Here is a 19,646-nt window from a genome sequence, read left to right on the forward strand (position 1 = left end):
GATTTGTTGAACGACGAAAAAATAGTACTTATTGATTTGGCAAACACTGTCGATGATGCTAAATCAGCAACTTTAATTGTTTCCAAAGTATTTTTATCTGATTGTTGGAGTCGATTGATGTCTTTATTGAAGAACATTTGATGGCCTTGAAGATCATTCAGAGGATTGTACAAGGATTGTTGTTTATCACTCATATTTTGTTGATAAAGTTGATGGGAAAGTTGTTGTTGGTGAGTATTGTAAGCGTTGAAATTTTCGCGTGCCTGGCTGTCAAAGTTGAGGTAATGCTCTTCGTTTGCTTTATTCATGCAATCGTCTCCAAAGGAATTCTGGAATTTTAAAACGAAATTTATTGCAAATAAATTTTATTTTTCTTCAGACACCACCGTGAAATTTTATTTCGTTTAATTAAAAATAATTTTCACATAAATAAAAAAACTCCAAAAATTATCATGTGAGTGGAAGATTCGAACTTACATGCTTCATGTGGATGTTTGATCTGTTTTGCATCATGCCACTAATGTTTTACGTCATATAATTACACGTAAACCAATTAAATTAATCAAATTAGGCGTAAATGTATTTGGATTAGTAAGTATGGTAAAACAGTAATGTCTAATTTATTAATTATTATTATAATTAATTTCTTGAAGTTCTGAAAATATCTTAGGACAAAATTATGACTAATGTGTTACCGGATAATTTAACGAAGAGACGAGATTAACCTGCTCGTTATTCTTGAAACACTTGCTGTTGTTCTTCTCATTATCGCTGTTCTCCAAAGAAGTTGTTTGGTTGTACAAATTGCTGATGCTGATAAAAAAAAGTTCCTTTGATGATATGAAAATAATAAGACCTTATAAAACCACGTACTTGTAGTTGGAAGACTTTTTAAGTGGATCAAAGTTTTCAAAAACGTTCAGACAATCCGATGAATTGTACGCTTTCAAGTCAAATATTTTTTGCAGCAAATTTGGCTTCTGCTTTTAATAAAATTTAAAAATTATTAAAAACCTAAATAGCTTTTGATAAATGTCTAAAATCATTTTACTATTTAGTCCGGAACTTTCAAAAGAAGTTCCCAAAATGTAAATGAATGAATGTGGACAAACGAATTAAGTGTTGATTATGAACAAATAAGCACTAAACCGGTTTATTCAGATTGCATAGCTTATTAAAAATTTACCAATTCACCTATAAATAATTTAAATTGAAGAAATATATAATCTGCAAAAATTCTTCGAGAATAACTAACAGTAACGAGAGCCATACCAAATTGAGTCAAAACTAAGAAGTGAGGTTTTGGAAAGTTATGGAAGAACTTGGGCAGTTTTGAAGATGGTAGAAAAAACACCTTTGCTAAAAGAAAGATTAGCAAGCTTTGAGATCACAGGAGCGTGGAGTTGGGAAAATTTTGTGAAAAGAACAGTATGCGAAAACGTCAAGTGGAGATGTGTTATTAGCAAGAGAGTAGATGAGTTTTAACACCTCCGAAACCGAAACAGCAGGAAAGGCGTCGAATATATTTGTTGATTGTGGTCTGTGTTTGGAAGGTGTTATGTTATCTGTTTCAACATTGTTTTTAATTGACTGATGTATATTATTTATTTTTGATAAGAAATGATTTGCGAAAGAGTTGACAAAGATTTGGCACTCATCATCAAAATAGTGTTGTGGCGGACGAGAAAGAAGGAGGTTGTTGAGCGATCGCCAGAGATCACGAGGATTACTTTTTAGAGTGAAGCTCTTCTTTGATGGAGTCAATCTTGGATTGTATAATTATCCGAAAAGATAACACGGTGTAAACACCGCATAGACAAAAATCAAAGCTGAGGCCGAGGTTTTGTTATAATTTTTACTGTAAACCAGTAAATTATCTATTTATATCATATCATATCTCGCACTCCACGTGTCATGTCTCTCATTAGTGTGTGTGGTGTTCATTTGTTTGTTTGTCCGTCTGTTTGTTTGTTTGCTTGCAAGTGAATGTGTCTGTTAGTGTTTCTTGTTCATTGGTTTTTGAGGGTTTTTCATTCAGTTAATTTTTTTATTGCCGATGTAGTGTTCTTATATATGTAGGGTACCGCACATATACTGAAATTTCTGATTACATATGAATGCACATAAAAAATATTTTTTTTTGAAAAAATTATAAATGAAAAGTTAAAAAGTTGAAATTAATTTGTTAATTTGTTGGCATTACACAACAAAGAGGAAGCATTTGATATTTGCTCAAATAAGAGACAGTTTTTAAGATGTAAATGACAAAATGATAAACAAACCTCCAGTGAATCACATTTTTTGCCGTAAATATTCTGTAATTAAGTCGGTAAGGTATGTAAATTTATTGTAAAATAATTTAATTTTAAGATCAATTGTAAAGAAATGGGACTATGAAACCATCGGTTGTACGATAATAATTTTTAATAAAAAACATCGATTCATAGCAATCATAATATAATACCTCAGTTTTGTTGGACTTGAATGCTTTCCAGTTTTCTGCAATCAAGAGGCCTGCATATATTTTGCCGACTGTCATTTTATGATTGCCAAGCTCTTAAATTGTCAAAAAAAATTTCAATATATTATAAGCAAATTTATTATATTTTAAAGCAAAAACGGAAAACCATACTGCAAGAAAAATTCACGTTTCAAGGAAAATCTATAAACTATATATTGGACTAATTTCAAAATTTATTGCAGTTGTTGATGGCGATTTATTAAGCTTAATTTAGCTTGCTTGCTGCTTCAAAATTTCAAAACATCACTTTGATTATGATTCAAGTTAAGACTGCAATCAAAAAGCATCAAGCTTAAGTGAAATATAACTAAAACAAATCTTAGAACAGATGAAATCGAATGCTTACATCAGATGAGAAACAAATAATTTGAGGAAACCTTCGTTGGTTGGAACTAGAAAGTTCAAGATCTTCTTCGATTCAATGGGCCAGAGTTTCTTTATCGTTTCTCGCAGCGCGTCGTCGTTTTTATTCATCTCATCAGCTAAAACGATTTTTGAAAAAAAAGATATTTTAAACACGTTCACTGAATTTTTAACATTTTTCACAAAACAAAATTTTCACGAAAAATCTTGCCCTATTACACTAAGCATATAATTGAAAATTTATTTATATATCAGGCATATAAATACACACAAAAACAGGCATTCTTTAAGCTGGAACACTTCCTTTGAAGTGTGTTTATTCAGCAATACAAAACTGCGTAAATGCATGCATTTGACTAGCAATAGTGTTAAATATTTTTACAGGACATTTATCCAAATTCTAAATTCTATTGCACGTTACTGAACAGACGCTAAAAAAAACTTTTGAATAACTAATATAAAATATTTTGATCGAATTACTTCATAACAAGTATTTTGAACTGCCAACAATAAATAAATCGAAAATTTTATTCCTTGGATTGTGTAAAAAATAACTTATTGCTATGTTGCGTCAACTTTGTTATTGAAAAAATTTTTTTTCAATGAAGGTTTTTTTTCAAATTGCCTCACTTTGCGACAAAGAAAAGCAAGATGAAAATTTTTTAATTTGTCAAAACTCCACATATTAATTGAAAAAGAAATTTGAAAACATTTTTGTTGAAATTTGTCTGTATAAAAATCACGCTCTTATAAATTGCACTTCATATTTAACGAGTCGTCGTTTTTATTCATCTCATCAGCTAAAACAATTTTTGAGATAAATTAGTAACAGTGAAGCTAAAAATAATAATTTTAGTGTTGAATGGTGAAATTTAAAAATCTGTTAAACGAATTTGTTCTTTAATAAACGGTATATTATTTTTAGAAAAAATTGGCTTGGCAATGTTTATAACAACGTGCAAACATTGTAAAAGCTGTTTGTTAAAAAATGAAACTTTTATATCTTTTTTAGGGCCCTTTTTCATGTTTCGTTTTTTTAATGCGTTACATGAAATTAATTTGTTAAAAAAAACTAATAAACTTATAAACACACAGTAAAAACAAATCAGAAAATAAAAAACTAAACGAAAGTATTTAAATTAGTTTAATTATCTTATTAATTAGATAACAATATAATTATTATTTCGCAAAAAACTGACCAGGACCCATTCTGATACCCAGTGACTCCCGGATCAGCGCAAACAACGTCGTCGAGAAGTGGACCGTCCCATTTTCGTCCACTGGCATGTTCATCCGGATGAGTTTCTTTGAAAAAAATATTTTAAAATTTATACTTATTAACTTTTCAAAAATGATAGTGCCGCTTATTTAAACGTGAACTTGTACAATATGTTGTGAGTTTAAAAATTTCGTCCTCTATGTATGTTTCAAAAATTTATAACTGTAAGTTAAACAGTACTTAAAGTATTTATAATTTGGAGTTTCGCACACAAGAAACACTTAAGTTTATTTATGATGCGTAATTTCGCACAAACTCACTAATTAAAGTGATTAATTGATTGAGCGATCAATCGATTGATTTGTTGATTGATTAGTTGATTAATTAGTTGATAGATTGATAAATTTATTGATAGATAGATTGATTGATTATTTGAATGATTGATTGACTGATTGATTAGGGGGTTGGCTAGATGTTGTTCGTTGAATAAATAATGAGCAGGCTCAGTGTTATAGTGTTACAGAAAAATCAGCCGTGGTTTAGCTTCATTAAACTTTAATGCATTGCAAGACGTTTGACTTTAAATAAGTAATTTTAAAAAGCAATAAATAAAACTGAATCTAACTCTGTAAGCAAGCCTGTAAGGACATTTTTTCCCGAAACCCACTGGCGGCTCCATGGTCCTCATCATCTCGTACATGTTTGTGACGGAGATGCGATTGCTGTATGTATGCGAGGATTTGCCCTTTAGTTAGTAATATCAACATAGAAACAAAACTGAAGCTACTACGCAAAATTTTTGTCAAAGTGGCGTTATAAAGAAACGAAGATGTAAATTTGTTCTGCACATTGTAAAATTTGGTCAGATGGAACAAGGATTTCATAAATAGTTAGTTTTTTACAGTTATTGCCTCACACAAAGATGGAAAAGGCAAAGTTTGTTAGTTATTAATTAAATTTATCCGATTTCAGATGAAACCAATGACGCAATCGTCAAGAAAATTGTTCGGCGAGAAGTTTGGAAATCTATCCTAAAAGTTTTTATTAATAAATTTGTAACGTTTATCCATGTAGGGTCTAAATTTGCATACATTTCCGTAAATTTACATAAATTAATATAAATTATCGTGGAGGCTGTGGACTCAAGACTCCTTCCTGGTCACGCCTATAAAGGAAATTTAACTTTACAAAGAAATATAATTAAAAAAGAGCGCGTTTCGTACTTTGAAAATTTGAATGAACATTCTTCAAATCAAATTTGTTCACATGAAGACTTTTACTAAACTATTATTCTATAATAAAATGCTGAATTGACTAATTAATGTCGCAGTAATGAATGCACGTCACCAAGTTCACTAACGTCGCTCCAGGGTCATAGTCAGCCCAGACTCTGATGAATTCGTCTAAATGGTGAGGACCGAGAATCGACGAGTCTCTGTGTTTAATTTTTTTATTTTTTGCAAGCTGTAAGATTCTATCGGCAATATAAAACATAAGCAACCGTAAACTCGTAAACTAAAATCGACGAGTAAACCGTAAACTCGTAAAATCGACGAGTCTCTGTGTTTAATTTTTTTATTTTTTGCAAGCTGTAAGATTCTATCGGCAATATAAAACATAAACAACCGTAAACTCGTAAACTAAACTTATTTTTTAAAAATCATTTCAATGGCGAAACTATCAATATAAGAGTTTCTTGGTTTCATCTCAAAATAAATTTTGTTTTCAAAATTATAAAACATGAATAAATTTTGTATGTGTTGAATTAAAGAAAGCACAAGTTATAAAATGAATCAACGCAACTTTATTGAGTAATAAAATTTGTTTCTGAAAAGGTTAAAGTATCAAAAAACCTCGTAAGATAGTCAAAGTTATCCATAATGACGGCGACGAACAGATTCAGCATCTGACATGAATTCAATTTTTTAAATTCATTACAACGAAAAACAATTTTTGAAAAAATTTTCAAGTAAATAGCAGCATTTGTTCAAAATTTTGTTTAATCTTTGAGTCCTTTTTATATTCTTTTTAATTTTCCACTGCCAAAAAATATCTTTAAAATGTTAAAGTGTAAGTTATCCATTCTTTTATTAATTCATCTCTAACAAAATTGAGAAAAATGAATACTGAAAGAAATTTAATTAACTTACAAGAAAAGAGCAGAAAAATATGAAGGAGACAAAATATGGAACGGCGATGTCCAACCCGCACGAGTTCTGCTTAGTGACAGAAGCCTCAGGGTCGCAAGGTTTGCCAGCCATGCAGGACAACATTATCTGCTGCCAGCTTTCGCCTGTTGCACACCTAACAATTTCGTCATTCAAATTTGGGATTTTCAATTTTAGAAAAAATTGAAGTGTATTTTTGATTTTTATGTGTGTTTTCTTGAAAGGTTATCTGTTTAAAAATGTTCGATGTAATAGCATCAACCGTCATAAATATTATTCTTGAGTTATATATCTGCTACGAACCTGAATAACAACAATACTCCGTTAAAAAACGTTCGAAAGTTGTTGTGTCTGTTTATATCGCTGCTTGATTTTAATGCTATGTTGCCAAATATCTGCGAAAAATTTCAAACAATTTTTTTCAGATTAAATTGTAGAATTATTCATTTGAATTTTAATCTCGTTATTTTGTGACATTGCTGTCTTATTATTTTCTGACCAATTGATTAATCAAAAGAACAATATGTTAATGTTAATCTGTGAAAGTTTCTTAAAAAGTGGTAGAAAATCAGGCTTGGAACATCGAACACGAAGGACGTTGTTTTATAGAACGTGTAGGAAGCACGAAACAAAATTTAAATATAAAATAACCATAAGAATGAAGCATTTTGTACTTTCAAAAGTTACGCCAAATTGCAATAAGAAAAATATATAAAAAAGTTATTAGAACCTTGGACCATACGTTTTAAAGTTCATTTGTCAAAATCAAAAATGCCTTTTGAATTATTGCCACATTTTTTCAAACGATTTGTGCAGAGTTTAAAATTAAAAAAGAAATGAGCCGTTTAATTTAGAGAATAAATTATGAATGAACCCTAACTTGCATTCCAATGATGGCGTATATAAAGAAGAGCATAGCTATGAGAAGGATGACATAGGGCAAAGCCTTCATGAAAAAATATTCAAAAATAAAATTAGTTTATATAAAAAAAGTTAAATGAAATTAATATAAATAAATGAAGAATAACGAATCGAAATAACTTTAAATGATTGAACGAATGTCCATAGAAGTATCCTTATTGTGTAGCCCTGTCTTAACAGTTTGATCAGGCGAGCTGCCCGAAACAGTCTTAAAAACCCGATGTTTATCATCGACTGAAAATATTATTTTTAAACGATTTTTAATATACACATTTTAAACCATGTCTTTATATGCAAACGTCCAAAATGGATAGTCGAATGGGTTAGTTTTAATTAGTGACCAATAATGGCAAAGTTTCGGTATACTATACACAAACAGTCATTGATATGCATTGAAAACCGGTGCATTCGCAAAAACGAACTTCTTGAACATCCTTGAAGAAGTGAGATATGAGAACTTCAGCACAGCTGCCCATCACCGTTACGAAATCAAATTTGTTCCAGTTATCCTTCGCGTACAGCTGGAAAATTTAAGTTAAATCATCTTATAAAAAGTTCATCCGTCATACAAAAACAATGGCGTAATGGTTAAGGTGCCTGGCATTGTTGACGCAGTGTCCGGGTTCTAATGCAAAATTATTCACGCCTATCACATACAAAAGTGTGTGATGCGTTGATTTACGTGTATTTATATGCACCGTGTCTTTGTTGTAATAACCTCTGAGGAATATCTAAAAAATAATAATAATGATAATATAATAATGATGATGATGATGATGTTAATGTCAGTGCTGCTAAAATATTTTACAACTTACTTTGGGACCAAGGGCTGCAATTTTAAGAATAGCTTCAAACAAGAAGGCAAACGTAAAAAACATGTTGAGATACCCCAGGACTGAGAGATAATTTGAGTATTGGTTGTCTGAATCGGGTTTCAGCACTTTCGGATATTGGTAAAACTGTTCAGATAAAAAAAAACATTTCAAGCATAGACAAAATTGGATGTTTTTAATTCAATTTCATTTATGAACAAAAAAGAAAAATAGTAAAACACGAAACCTTCATCATGAGTAGGAGAGTGTTACAGACGATCATCGCCATGACAGTGTATTCAAAAATCGGAGACACGATGACTTTCCATATATAATACCTCAGAGAGTTTTTATTTTTTGGAACAAAACGGCACATAGGCCGTGCGTTTATCACAAAATCAATACACTGTTTCTGAATAAAAAAATTCAAAGTAAACTTAATGAAATTAAAGACAATATTAAAATTTACACACAGATTTTAAACAATAATGTCTTTACGTAGTGTTTCGTATAAGCACATTTAGCTGCAGATGATCTCATCTAAAATGAACGTCGTATAATATACATATAAGTTATGTGTGCCTATGTGTGTGCGTGTGTGTGCCTATGTGTGTGCGTGTGTGTATGCCTATGTGTGTGCGTGTGTGTGTGTGCCTATGTGTGTGCGTGTGTGTGTGCCTATAGGTGTGGGCGCGGCAACCACAGGGTTTAATATATTTAAAAACAATACTCAAGTCAATCTACGGTTAGTCAGACGATGAGTTAAACCGGTCAATTGGTCGGTTAATCGGTCGGGAAACGTTATTGAACAAAAAACGTTGGTCAGTTAAAAATACTTAAATTAAAAAAATTTAATTTAATAATTTGAAATTTTAATCATGTTTCATAAAACGAAGAGCCTACACGTAATGTTTCCGCATGAAGGTAATTAACCATCGATCACGAAATGATTGTATTGATTCATTAGTAAGACCCAACCTGATTCTTGTCCATTTCTTGGTCTTCCAACTCATGTTCTCCTTGCTCTTGGAACGTGATGATGATGAGGGCAACGAAAATGTTGATGAAGAAAAACGGGAAAACGATGAAATAGATTATGTAAAATATGGCCATCTGCATGCGGTAACCTTCGAATAATTTTCACGTTCATCAACGACGTACATTTTAGTGAATGAATTGATCCTATAAGTTTATAAGTTAGGGAGCCCAAAATTATTTGGGCTAACAAAATTATAAATCACAATCAATACCTTGACTCAATTAAAAAAATTTTCTATATACGTACATATAATTGACGTCTAAAAGTTTGAGGTGTTTTTTAAACTATTAGCAACTAACGAGCAATAAATACAAGAATTTTTTAATTATTTTATCCAAAATTTCTGACGAGGTTTCTGTCTAGTTTTTTTAAATATCAAACGTCTAAATACACAGCCCATTGTTGCAGTTAAATTAATTTTAAATAGATTAACAGAGTTTTGTCAGCATATCCCACAGATTAGCAGTTACAAATTGTTGGTAACTTTTAAATATTGAGCCAATATGACATGACCCAAATAGCGTATTGGCTAGGACCTTGTGTGAAAAAAATGAGATCCATTCAATGTTATATGCTACCTGAGGATCGAGCGGCGATTTAAAAATAGTTTTCTCATTCTTTTTAGCATAAAATCTCTCATTTTCTGTAACTTTTTTTATTTTAATGTTTAGATTGCTAATTCTCTATTTTTCTGCTTTCTTTGAACCATAACTTTTATTTATCAAAGATACATGAAGCATATTTTCAATGATTATAAATTGAATTAAGTTTTTTCCAACATTTTAAATTCTAAAGTTATAAGTGCACCTGATAAGAATGAAACAATTAAACATGTTTTCGGGTCATCCGTCATCATTTTCGCTACTAGTTTTCGGTTTTTAGTTCTCTTACTTACGTAGTTGCCGTCAAAATTTAACTTTTTATATGGTAAAGCTCTAATTAACAAATTGTATTATTTTGAAAAACTGAATTAAAATCCATTTAATTTAAGCTCAAAGTTCTGTTGCAGTGCAACACCTAAGCATTTTTGTATAATTAATAATATTAATATTTTGGTCTCCCGCTGTTATCAGGTGATTCAAAAAAAAAGATTTAAAAAATAATTTCAACCTGGTTGTGGCCCCTCGTCTTTATGCGTTGCATCTATTGAATTTCTCAGGACACTGCAAGTACCGTTTCAAAAATTACTAATTTCCAAAATATTTTTTATTTGCATGTAAAATATTCATTTGAATTCGATAGCTTTTGTGACTTATTTATACTATCAACATAGTTAATTTATTGTGCAGTAAAAACTAAAATGTCACAATTTGTTGTGTAGCTGACAGAAAATAAATTAGTAAAAATTTAAAGTTTAAAATTAAATGTGTTCATCAATAACTGCTCATCAACAGTCCCCATATCTTTACAAAAAGGTACACATAGCAGGCTAAATTGATAGATCTTTAGAAATGTCTAGAGTTACAATATTGCATTAAATCTTTTTTCTCTAGACATATTGCAAGCTGCCACGGTGGTACACGACATCATATGTTTAACACAAGGAAATAGCATATATCATGAAGAGATTTTCATTTGAAAAGATGAACAGCTGAGTCGCATAGACTCTGGTTCAGTTACGAAGATTAAAAACTATTCGTTTCGCAATGAATAATTTCATTTCTGCAAGTCAATATTTAATAAAAAAAATGGACAAGATAGATAGTCCATTCTGATTGGCAAGTTAACTCAGACGATAAAGTTTCAAACTGAGTGTCGCTGAGCAACAACGAACAGCGCCGAACTGCATGCGGTTTTTGCGCCACAAAAAAAGCATGATCCTAGGTAAATAAGAACAAACAAGCTTTAAATAAGAGCTGTATAATGAAGGATTAAAAAAAATCGCAACTCTGCATTTACATTCTAACTTTTGAATCTACATTTACTTTGAATTTATTATCACAACAAAAACTGATTCATGTTTGCCTCATGAGACAAAACAAACATACGCATTCAAATATTTAAAAGAAAAAGAAAGTTCTCATCTCACAGTGGCCAGCCTTCGCCAGTCTGCACGGCAAAGAGCGTCAACATGGCTTTCGGGACATTGTCGTAATTGAACTCTCTTTTATCCCACTTTCTGACTTTGACCTCAGGCACGTATGCCCCTCGCACCAATTGGTATTCAAAATAATCACCTCTGAAATTGGCATGAGTTGAAAATAATTCTTCAAATTTGTTTTAACTGAAAATATAAACACAATCTTAACCTGCATTCCGCTTTGATAGTTTTTGATTCGTCCGTACAATAGAAAAATTTTCCTTTAAAGAGTTGAACGGCTATTACAGCAAAAATAAACTGAAAGAGCATGTAGACGATCATTATATTGAACACGTTCTTCAACGAATTCACCACACATTCAAATACTGCCTTTTAATTTAAAAGTTGGTTTGTAAATAGCAAAGACGATGTCAATAAAGTTTACTAAGAAATACTTTCAACTTTGGGACACGATTTATAGTTTTGAGTGGCCTTAGAACCCTCAATACTCTCAGAGATTTGATTGTATTTAAATTCTTGCTGGCGGAATTTGTATCACCACTGAAATATTCAATTAAAATTTAATTTTTCATACTCTTATCTCCATAAATTATTTCATAAAGTAAGCCACTAACGAAAAAGCAAATGCAACCAAAGCGCAGATGACAACCGTTGCATCTAGAATATTCCACAGATCTCTACAGTACGATCCGGGATGGAAAATAATTCCTTGGTTGATTACCTGGAGGATGAGTTACATATATTTTTCTACTTTATAAAAATTTCAATTTTTATAGCGCATACTTTCAACGTCATCTCCACGGTAAACACGCCTGTGAAAACAAAATCAAAATAGTTGAGGATCTCATTCCTGGTTGAATGTTCGTGAACTGGGTCCTCTGCCGCCAGTGCAATACTTGACGCGCATATGACGATCATTATGAACAGGTCAAAATATCGCAAGTTGACCACAAAGTGACAGAATCGTCGAATTCTAAATAATCAGTTATTTTTCTAATTTAAAAAATTTAAGATTTTTTCGGAATATCAATTGCGGTTTCAGGTTACATATAAATCTAGTAAACATATTAATGAATATTTTATAATTATAAATCGCGTATATCTTATAAATCATATGAAATTAGAAATATCGAAAACATAAGTCACAAACTGTACGATAGTTTTTAAGTTTTAAACAGGCGGCATTTATGTAGTTTATTTAGTTGAATTATTTCTTTATTCAGTAGCGAAATATTTTCAAAGTTTCAATGTACAAACGGGTTAGTTGAGCCTAGAATGAACATGGAGCTGTATGGTAACATGGGTTTGGGCCCGTCAAACGCACTCTGATCATCATCACTCTCTCCTGCGTTTCAATATTCCATTCTAATCATTTGTATTGTTTTTTCTATAAGTAATCATTGAAAGTTGAAACTGGTCTTTTAAAAACTGAAATTATTTTTAAAGTTCATGACGGATCAAATTTCGTTCCAGACTAAATTTTGAAAATTAAACAATTTAAACCCAAGAAAGATGAAATAAGTACGTTAACTAATGTGTACATTTTGTGAAAAGTAAATATTAAAGTGTAATGAGAGCATTGAAAGCTGTCTTTTACATCACTATAACTTCATTACATCACATGGATTAGTTTATAAAATTTTGAAACAAAAACACTCGAAAAATAGGTACGTGTAAATGTGAATGAAGTTGTATAATATTGTCTACATGTTATAGCAGTCTGTCAAATTCTGATTTTTTCAAAGAACAATATATCAATCATATTTTTTCATAATTAATTTTTTTCACTCCCTACCTTCCGAGCTCGCCGAATGGGAGTCGAAACTTTGTTGACTTGCACCCACGTCGTTGTTGTTGATGATTCTCAGTGCATCCAGACGTCTTAAGGAGGCCTCTATGTTGTTTTTGTTGTACGAACTGCCAAACTGTATCCTGAATTATAAAATGGAATGCATATTTCGCAAAAATTGAACGTTTTAAGAATTGATTGTTGAGTAAAACTGTCAACTAAATTGGCCACCACTTTAATAAGATGAGCCAAGCCCTCTTTTTAAGAGTAATTTTCCTAAAAAAAAATCTGAAACACATTAAAAAATAAAGATTGACTCTTTTGTCTGAAATTATGTCTGCTTTAATTCTTCTATTTTTTTACTTTATGATAACACTAGCTCAAAAACATGTTAAATTTTTAAAAAATTTAAAAGAATGACAAAATCGTAAGCCACAAAACGGTTACAGGAATTATATAATAATTTCCATTTTATAACTCTAACAAAGTAGTAAAGAAGTTACATTTTCTCCGTAGCCCATTATTCTGCGGCATAACTCAATAACAAAAACATTTCGACTGCTAACACGTTGAAGTTGATAGTTTTTGGATCGACATTGTTCTGCGGACTCGGTGGGCAGATGTTAACGTGGGGCGGATCAATGCTTCCTGGCAAGGTGTCAGGTATGTTGGCCAGACAGAGGCCATCTTTCTCCAGTTCTTTCAGACGTTTCTGAGGTCAAATTTCATCGAATATTAGCCAAGGAAACTAAGGAGCCAAGGAACTATCAATTTTTAAAAATTTCACATTAAACCCAACACGAAATCATCTAGTAGATTTTTTTTTACATTCAAGGCTTACAAATGGTTCAATCAACGTGGGTTGGCGTTAGCACTGATTTAGGAATGCAAAGAGATTTCTACCTAACCTACCACACGTTAAAGTGTACAACGCTGAGTTGATTTGTGCGTATTCACTAACGTTACGTCATATATTGCTGGAAAAATTACAATCTGAGTATTGCAGTTGAATAAATCAATAATTATTTTTTAAAATATTAAAACAATTGCTGTTAACTTTACTTTTTAGAAGACAATATTTGCTGCGTGTATATTCGATTCAGCGCATCACTAAACACGAATACAAAAAAAATTAAGCTAATGGTTTATGGTAAAATGGTTCTGTCTTCAACCGATCATTAAAAAACTGCCATTAGGTAACTCAGTGATGGAATTATTTTGAAGAACTTCAATTTGGTAGGTACTTGTTCGTCCTGTTCCTCCTCAGCGGCAGTCAGTTCTTGAGCGTTGGCAAGGTTGTCGACGGCGATAGCAAGAAAGACATTCAGCAACGTATCTGCGAGATTTTTATTTAGATAGAAAAATGCCAAAATTTTTTTCAAATATCTCCAAAAAATGAAATTAAGGAGCCAAGGAACTATCAATTTTTAAAAATTTCACTATAAAAAATAAGTTATATTTGTTTGTATGCCGCGAAATTATTTTCATTGCTTGAAAAAAAAGATCAATTTTTACACATTTCGATAATTCGACATTGCTTGTTCGTTTAAAGTTAATTGAATCTTATTTCAAAAACAAAACTAACAATTGCCAAAGAGCACTAGAATGATAAAGTATACGGAGTACAACATGCCGCCTTTTTGAATGCCTCCGCGTGACTGTATGGCGAAAAACATCACCTCATTCCAATCCTCCCCTGTTAGGATCTGGAAAATTTTAAAATGAACAAAATTACTTTCTGGAAAACACAGTTGAATGATTTTTAATTTTTTTATTGTCAAATATTTTGCAATAATTTTAAACTGTGTTTTTTTGCTAACTTTATAGCAATTTCGTTCTAAAACTTTCAACAATTCTTGGAACACTCTTAACAATTGCGTCATAGTTTTCAGATTTAATTATTAAAACTTTGTGTTCTTTTACTAAAGATTTATTTCAAATTTGTTTGATATGATTTTGTTTAATTTCTCCAATAATAAACCAAATATTGATCTAACTTGAAACACGGTTAATAAGGCTTGAGTGAATGTGTCGAAGTGGCACGGCGGTCGTCCGGTGGAGAAGTTGAATCTTGCGTTCAATATTTTTATTATAATTACTACTAAAGTTTTTTGCATATGTATATATATATATATATATATATATATATATATATATATATATATATAGATATATCATCAAAACTCTGGCCAAGTTTGACAATGACACTTTTAACCCTTCAAATTAACGAAAAAAAATTTAAGAATAGAAGTGAACTTTTTAATGAACTCATCAGCTGCAACTGGGCAGTATGGGCGATGAATAGTGGCAGTAAATGGTTCAAATGCAGAGATATCCGCACGCAACGTGTGCGATGAGTTCAGGGATTTTTAAATTTGAAACTAGTATTTTTACAATAAAATACTTTTACGTAAGAAATTGATTGAAATGACTTTTAGGTGACGGAAAGCAACTAACTCTCCTCCGAATAGTTGCATTCCAAGCAGAGCAAATATGAGTATGAAAAGGAAGAGCAGAAACAACAGAGAGATGATCGATCTCATGCTGTTTAGCAACGATATCACCAAGTTCCTCAGGGATGACCAGTACCTGTTTGTTTCAAAATACCTAACTTGAAATAGACGTACAAAATTTTTCAATCGTGTAGTAATTGCTATTTGTACTTGGAGGCAAATCGAAAACAAATGGTACTCGCACATGTACTAGGTACTTAAGTATTTGTACTCACATTTGCTCTTCAATGTAGTGCTACATTTGTACATGTACTCGCTAAGTTGCAAGTACTCTAAATAAGTTCTTCAAAATTTGTTGGGCAATCGAATCGAATTGGAAATTCATTCAAAACTTTCAATGTGAAAATTACACCAACAACTTCATAACGTAACTCTAAGGTGGGTGTATGGGTGATTCACAATTTAATTAAACAATCAAGCGATTGCTGTTGGTCATGTCTCTTATTAATTGTGGGGTGATGCTATCATCATTCGTTAGTTACAATCAAGCGTTTTGAACGATGAGGATGGCAATTAACTGATATGATTTTATTAAGTCCATCTTATTGAGTTGGCTACTGAATATAAAGAAATGCTGGAGATCAATTCAAATGTTGGTACGTAACAAATGCATCAAAACAATTAAAGAAAAACAAATGAATTTAAAAAATGTTATCTTTCAAATGTTATCAATAGATGATTTATATGTCCAAACCTGGTGACTTTGAAAATCCTCAACAATCTCATAGCTCTCAATATGCTGATACCGAATGAACTATCTTTGTAGAATTCAGCCCAGACAACCTCAAACAAACTTCCCGCTATCACCTTAAATAAAATGTTTTTTTTTCATTTTACTGTTCAGTAAAAGATAAATTCGATTAAATGTAACCAATGAATGCATATTAATAATAATGTTGAGCTCTGAATTGTTCGAGGCTTTGACTTGGCTTATTGTAATATAAACCAACAGCAGATTTTAAAATAATTCTAAATAATAACATTTTGGCAAATGCGAATTTTTTTTATGTAAAATTCAAAAATGACAAAAATGTATCATTTAACAAGTAAAGAACGGTAAAATTATGAAATTTAAAAAAATATAACTGTGTTGATGGGCTGTACAAAACTTATGCTATGCAATTATTTGCCTAATAAAATTAGAATTTAAAAAAATGTATTACAAAATTTTACTCATTCTTCGATTTTCCTATTTTCCTAATCAGTTTTCCAACTGTAAATAATAAAATATAACCCTAACCCTAACCGTTTTGCACTTTTCCAACCATGTTTTGTCCAAGCCCTTTTGTTCTTTAAAACTTGCCGGACTCAATTTTTCATGACTTTTTTTGCTACGATTATTCATTATCCCCCTCCCAACATTTTTTATGATGTTCTACATTTTCCAACACCTTCTTGTGTTCTTTTTCCAACATCTTCTAAAGCTGTTCCAACTTTCAAACATCTTTTTAAGTCGTTCCATCGTTTCAACATCTTCTTACACTAGCAGTAAACATTATTTGGTTTTCAATCACACAGACTCTTTAAGCCCTCTCTCACTGGCGACTAAACTCTGCCCTTTTTTCACACAAGATTAATTCTAACAAACTTGATAAATTCTCCATCGTTACTTCTTCAGTAGTTATTTGTTCGATCGTTTGCCAAACATTTTTTCAACAGAATAATGTTGCTGCAAATTAAATGCACAATCCAATTTATAGAAAGAACATCAAGAGTTTAAAAAGGCAAAATTGTAGTAATCTTATTATCAATGAATGAAAATGATAGAACCGTCATTTTAATAACACACATATTGCTGGTAAATGTACCAGCAGGCGATTAAATCTGAGATTATTGTATCAAAATAAATTTCCTGTTTGTTGTTTCTTTCGTTTAGCTGCTTCTATCATTCTGAAAGATTTAGTTGCACGGAAAAGGCACATACATCAATTAAAGAACCAAAAGTTAACGTGAAAAAGTTTGAAAATCAATGTCTGATATTTGAATGCCAACTTTTTAAGAAATTATTTACGGCAAAAATATGTAAAAAATAGTAATGTAATATTGAAACGATGTATCTATTGGGAAATTGAATAAAAGAGAAGACTGACCACGCAGTCGAATATGTTGAATGAAGACTGGAAGTAAATTTGTATGCCCAGACCGTACATCTTGAAGAGCATTTCAAACATGAACAAACCAAGGAATACAAATTCTGCATAGTCTGAGCGTTGAAATATTTTTTCTACATTTAGGTTACATTGTTAGTAATTTGTTCAGTGATGAAAAAGTTGATACAACTCTTAAAAATGTGAATGTTTTTGTCAATCTACAAAAGAGCAAATTTAAAATACTTTCCGGTTTTTTTTAAATTTTCCATTAAACGGCTACAGTGATTGAACAAGATAACATCTGAAGTGCTAAACAAACTAATTAAACCCTTCAAAAGAACTTGCATAAAAAGTCAGTAAGAAAAGCAGCCTGATCGTAGTGCTCAACTGCCACGAAGACTGTGTTGAGGAAGACGAGGACAATTATCAACCAATAAAATCCCTGAGATTTGACTATGTGGCGAACTTTGAACCTGACAACGCAAAATTTAAATATTATTTTTATTATTTTATTAACATATTTATCTAGTTGTATAGTTAGGTAGCGATATATTTCGTGCTTCATATCAAAAAGTTACACCTATTTTTTTTAACAAGTTTATTTCATGAAGCGTAAAAACGCAACATGAATACCCTCAAACTTTACCAGTGTACTTTTAAATATATCTATTTTATTAAGTGGAAAGAAATACTTGATTTGTTTTTCTATTCTCCACAAGCCTGAAAACCGGCTGTAAGATGGCTTTTTCTGATTTTTAAGGAATCCTGCAAAGAAAATTAAATGTCTTGTTTTGATAAGAAAAAATTAACATGTAAAAAATAATGTTATTTTTTCTATGTTCAATTTAATTTAATTCATATAATTAATGATCTTTGTGAGTTATTTTACTCCTTTAAAAAATCAAACAGTCAAGTTTTTGATAGAGTCAGTAAGAAGAATCCATTACAAAAATAATAATTGAATCACTTTAATTTTTACAAAATTTGTTTTAATCTGTTTTGTACAATATTTTTCACTTGCAATTACGTGATAAAACTGTTTGAGTATATTTTTTTTAAAAGAATGATTGAAAATATTCGCGGTTTATTAATGGATGTTACCGACCCATTGCTGTGAAGAGCTCCAGGTTGTCGTCAAGGTCAGTCTCGTCCTTACTACCCAACTGCTGCATCTGTTTCATCTTTGTGGCTGCTATTTTTTGGCGGGCTACCAAATTATAATAATTTATTAGAGCAAAATTTATCAACATATTATATACAAAATTTTAAGACTATGTTGAACTAAAAACCTTGTATAATTTTTAGCCTCTCTTCATCTGTTGTCTTCTCTTCACTCAATATCACTTCTTCTACACAAAAGGATTATTAAAAATGTTTAAAGATGTGTAAAACTATGAAAATCGTCATAATAAAAAATAGTTTTAAACGTTTCAACTGAAAAACAACATAGGAATGATTTCTACAATGTGCACGGCTGTTTTTGATTCGAAATTTGATTTTTTTTTAAAGATATTTGTCACACTTTGATTTAAGCTTAACAAATTCAATAATTGAAATGTTGTGGCAACGAAGTGAGCAATGAAAACAAAACATCTCAAAAACATGCAATTCATCTTTTAAACAATATTTTTTCAAATAAAAAAAACTGTACAACAAGCAAAGCGAAGTATATTTACAAACACTAGGTTAATTAGGAAATAAGGTGCTACGTAGTTACGTTAGCTAATCGCGAAACATAACGATACAAAAAATTAAAAAAATTTCAACATGCCCAAAAATTGAGTCGTCGTTATAGAATTTCAGTAAAAGAGTTTGTTTAGAGAAATGAGAAAAATTTCTAGTGGCAGTTATTGCTTCATAGCTTCAAATATCTCACAATGATCAATTCGATTTTTAATTTTGTGTTTTTACTACTGAATGTATATTTATATAAATTTATTTATTTTGGGTTTAGACTATCATAAACACAATTATTTATAAAGATCACTGCGTTTTCGGCATTATTCAACTTGTAGTTGAGTTTCTCAATTTTTCTAACGAGACTTTTATCATCTTAATGAAGTTTATAAAAGTTAAATAAAATGTAAAAGTGTAGAACAATACTATATAACTACACAGTTGATGGCCGAAAAGAGCTTTTCTGTAGTGATAACGTTATTAATACTGTTTT

The 19,646-nt window shown here is 30.9% G+C and overlaps 1 protein-coding gene across 1 annotated transcript in view; it reads right to left on the reverse strand.

Moving 5' to 3' along the window:
* Positions 1-2,470: 2,470 nt before the first annotated feature.
* The window catches only part of HELRODRAFT_128993 (hypothetical protein), a gene marked incomplete at both ends in the record, with an annotated part of 25,601 nt that continues 8,425 nt past the window's right edge, over positions 2,471-19,646 (reverse strand). Inside the window, 34 exons of the mRNA XM_009028381.1 lie at positions 2,471-2,556; positions 2,899-3,003; positions 4,084-4,189; positions 4,729-4,825; positions 5,464-5,538; positions 5,957-6,009; positions 6,254-6,407; positions 6,575-6,666; positions 7,152-7,217; positions 7,313-7,426; positions 7,624-7,713; positions 8,008-8,114; positions 8,245-8,416; positions 8,983-9,131; positions 10,154-10,206; positions 11,073-11,222; positions 11,293-11,453; positions 11,519-11,624; positions 11,699-11,805; positions 11,868-12,057; positions 12,342-12,429; positions 12,880-13,016; positions 13,419-13,585; positions 14,118-14,209; positions 14,459-14,579; positions 14,871-14,943; positions 15,331-15,462; positions 16,081-16,193; positions 17,477-17,589; positions 17,664-17,665; positions 17,818-17,949; positions 18,169-18,241; positions 18,582-18,683; positions 18,766-18,825. Coding sequence (XP_009026629.1) covers positions 2,471-2,556; positions 2,899-3,003; positions 4,084-4,189; positions 4,729-4,825; positions 5,464-5,538; positions 5,957-6,009; positions 6,254-6,407; positions 6,575-6,666; positions 7,152-7,217; positions 7,313-7,426; positions 7,624-7,713; positions 8,008-8,114; positions 8,245-8,416; positions 8,983-9,131; positions 10,154-10,206; positions 11,073-11,222; positions 11,293-11,453; positions 11,519-11,624; positions 11,699-11,805; positions 11,868-12,057; positions 12,342-12,429; positions 12,880-13,016; positions 13,419-13,585; positions 14,118-14,209; positions 14,459-14,579; positions 14,871-14,943; positions 15,331-15,462; positions 16,081-16,193; positions 17,477-17,589; positions 17,664-17,665; positions 17,818-17,949; positions 18,169-18,241; positions 18,582-18,683; positions 18,766-18,825 — 3,638 coding nt within the window. The remainder of the gene's footprint in view (positions 2,557-2,898; positions 3,004-4,083; positions 4,190-4,728; positions 4,826-5,463; positions 5,539-5,956; positions 6,010-6,253; positions 6,408-6,574; positions 6,667-7,151; positions 7,218-7,312; positions 7,427-7,623; positions 7,714-8,007; positions 8,115-8,244; positions 8,417-8,982; positions 9,132-10,153; positions 10,207-11,072; positions 11,223-11,292; positions 11,454-11,518; positions 11,625-11,698; positions 11,806-11,867; positions 12,058-12,341; positions 12,430-12,879; positions 13,017-13,418; positions 13,586-14,117; positions 14,210-14,458; positions 14,580-14,870; positions 14,944-15,330; positions 15,463-16,080; positions 16,194-17,476; positions 17,590-17,663; positions 17,666-17,817; positions 17,950-18,168; positions 18,242-18,581; positions 18,684-18,765; positions 18,826-19,646) is intronic.

This window comes from Helobdella robusta (genome assembly GCF_000326865.2).
Source record: "Helobdella robusta unplaced genomic scaffold HELROscaffold_55, whole genome shotgun sequence".
In the NCBI taxonomy this organism is placed as follows: Eukaryota; Metazoa; Annelida; class Clitellata; order Rhynchobdellida; family Glossiphoniidae; genus Helobdella; species Helobdella robusta.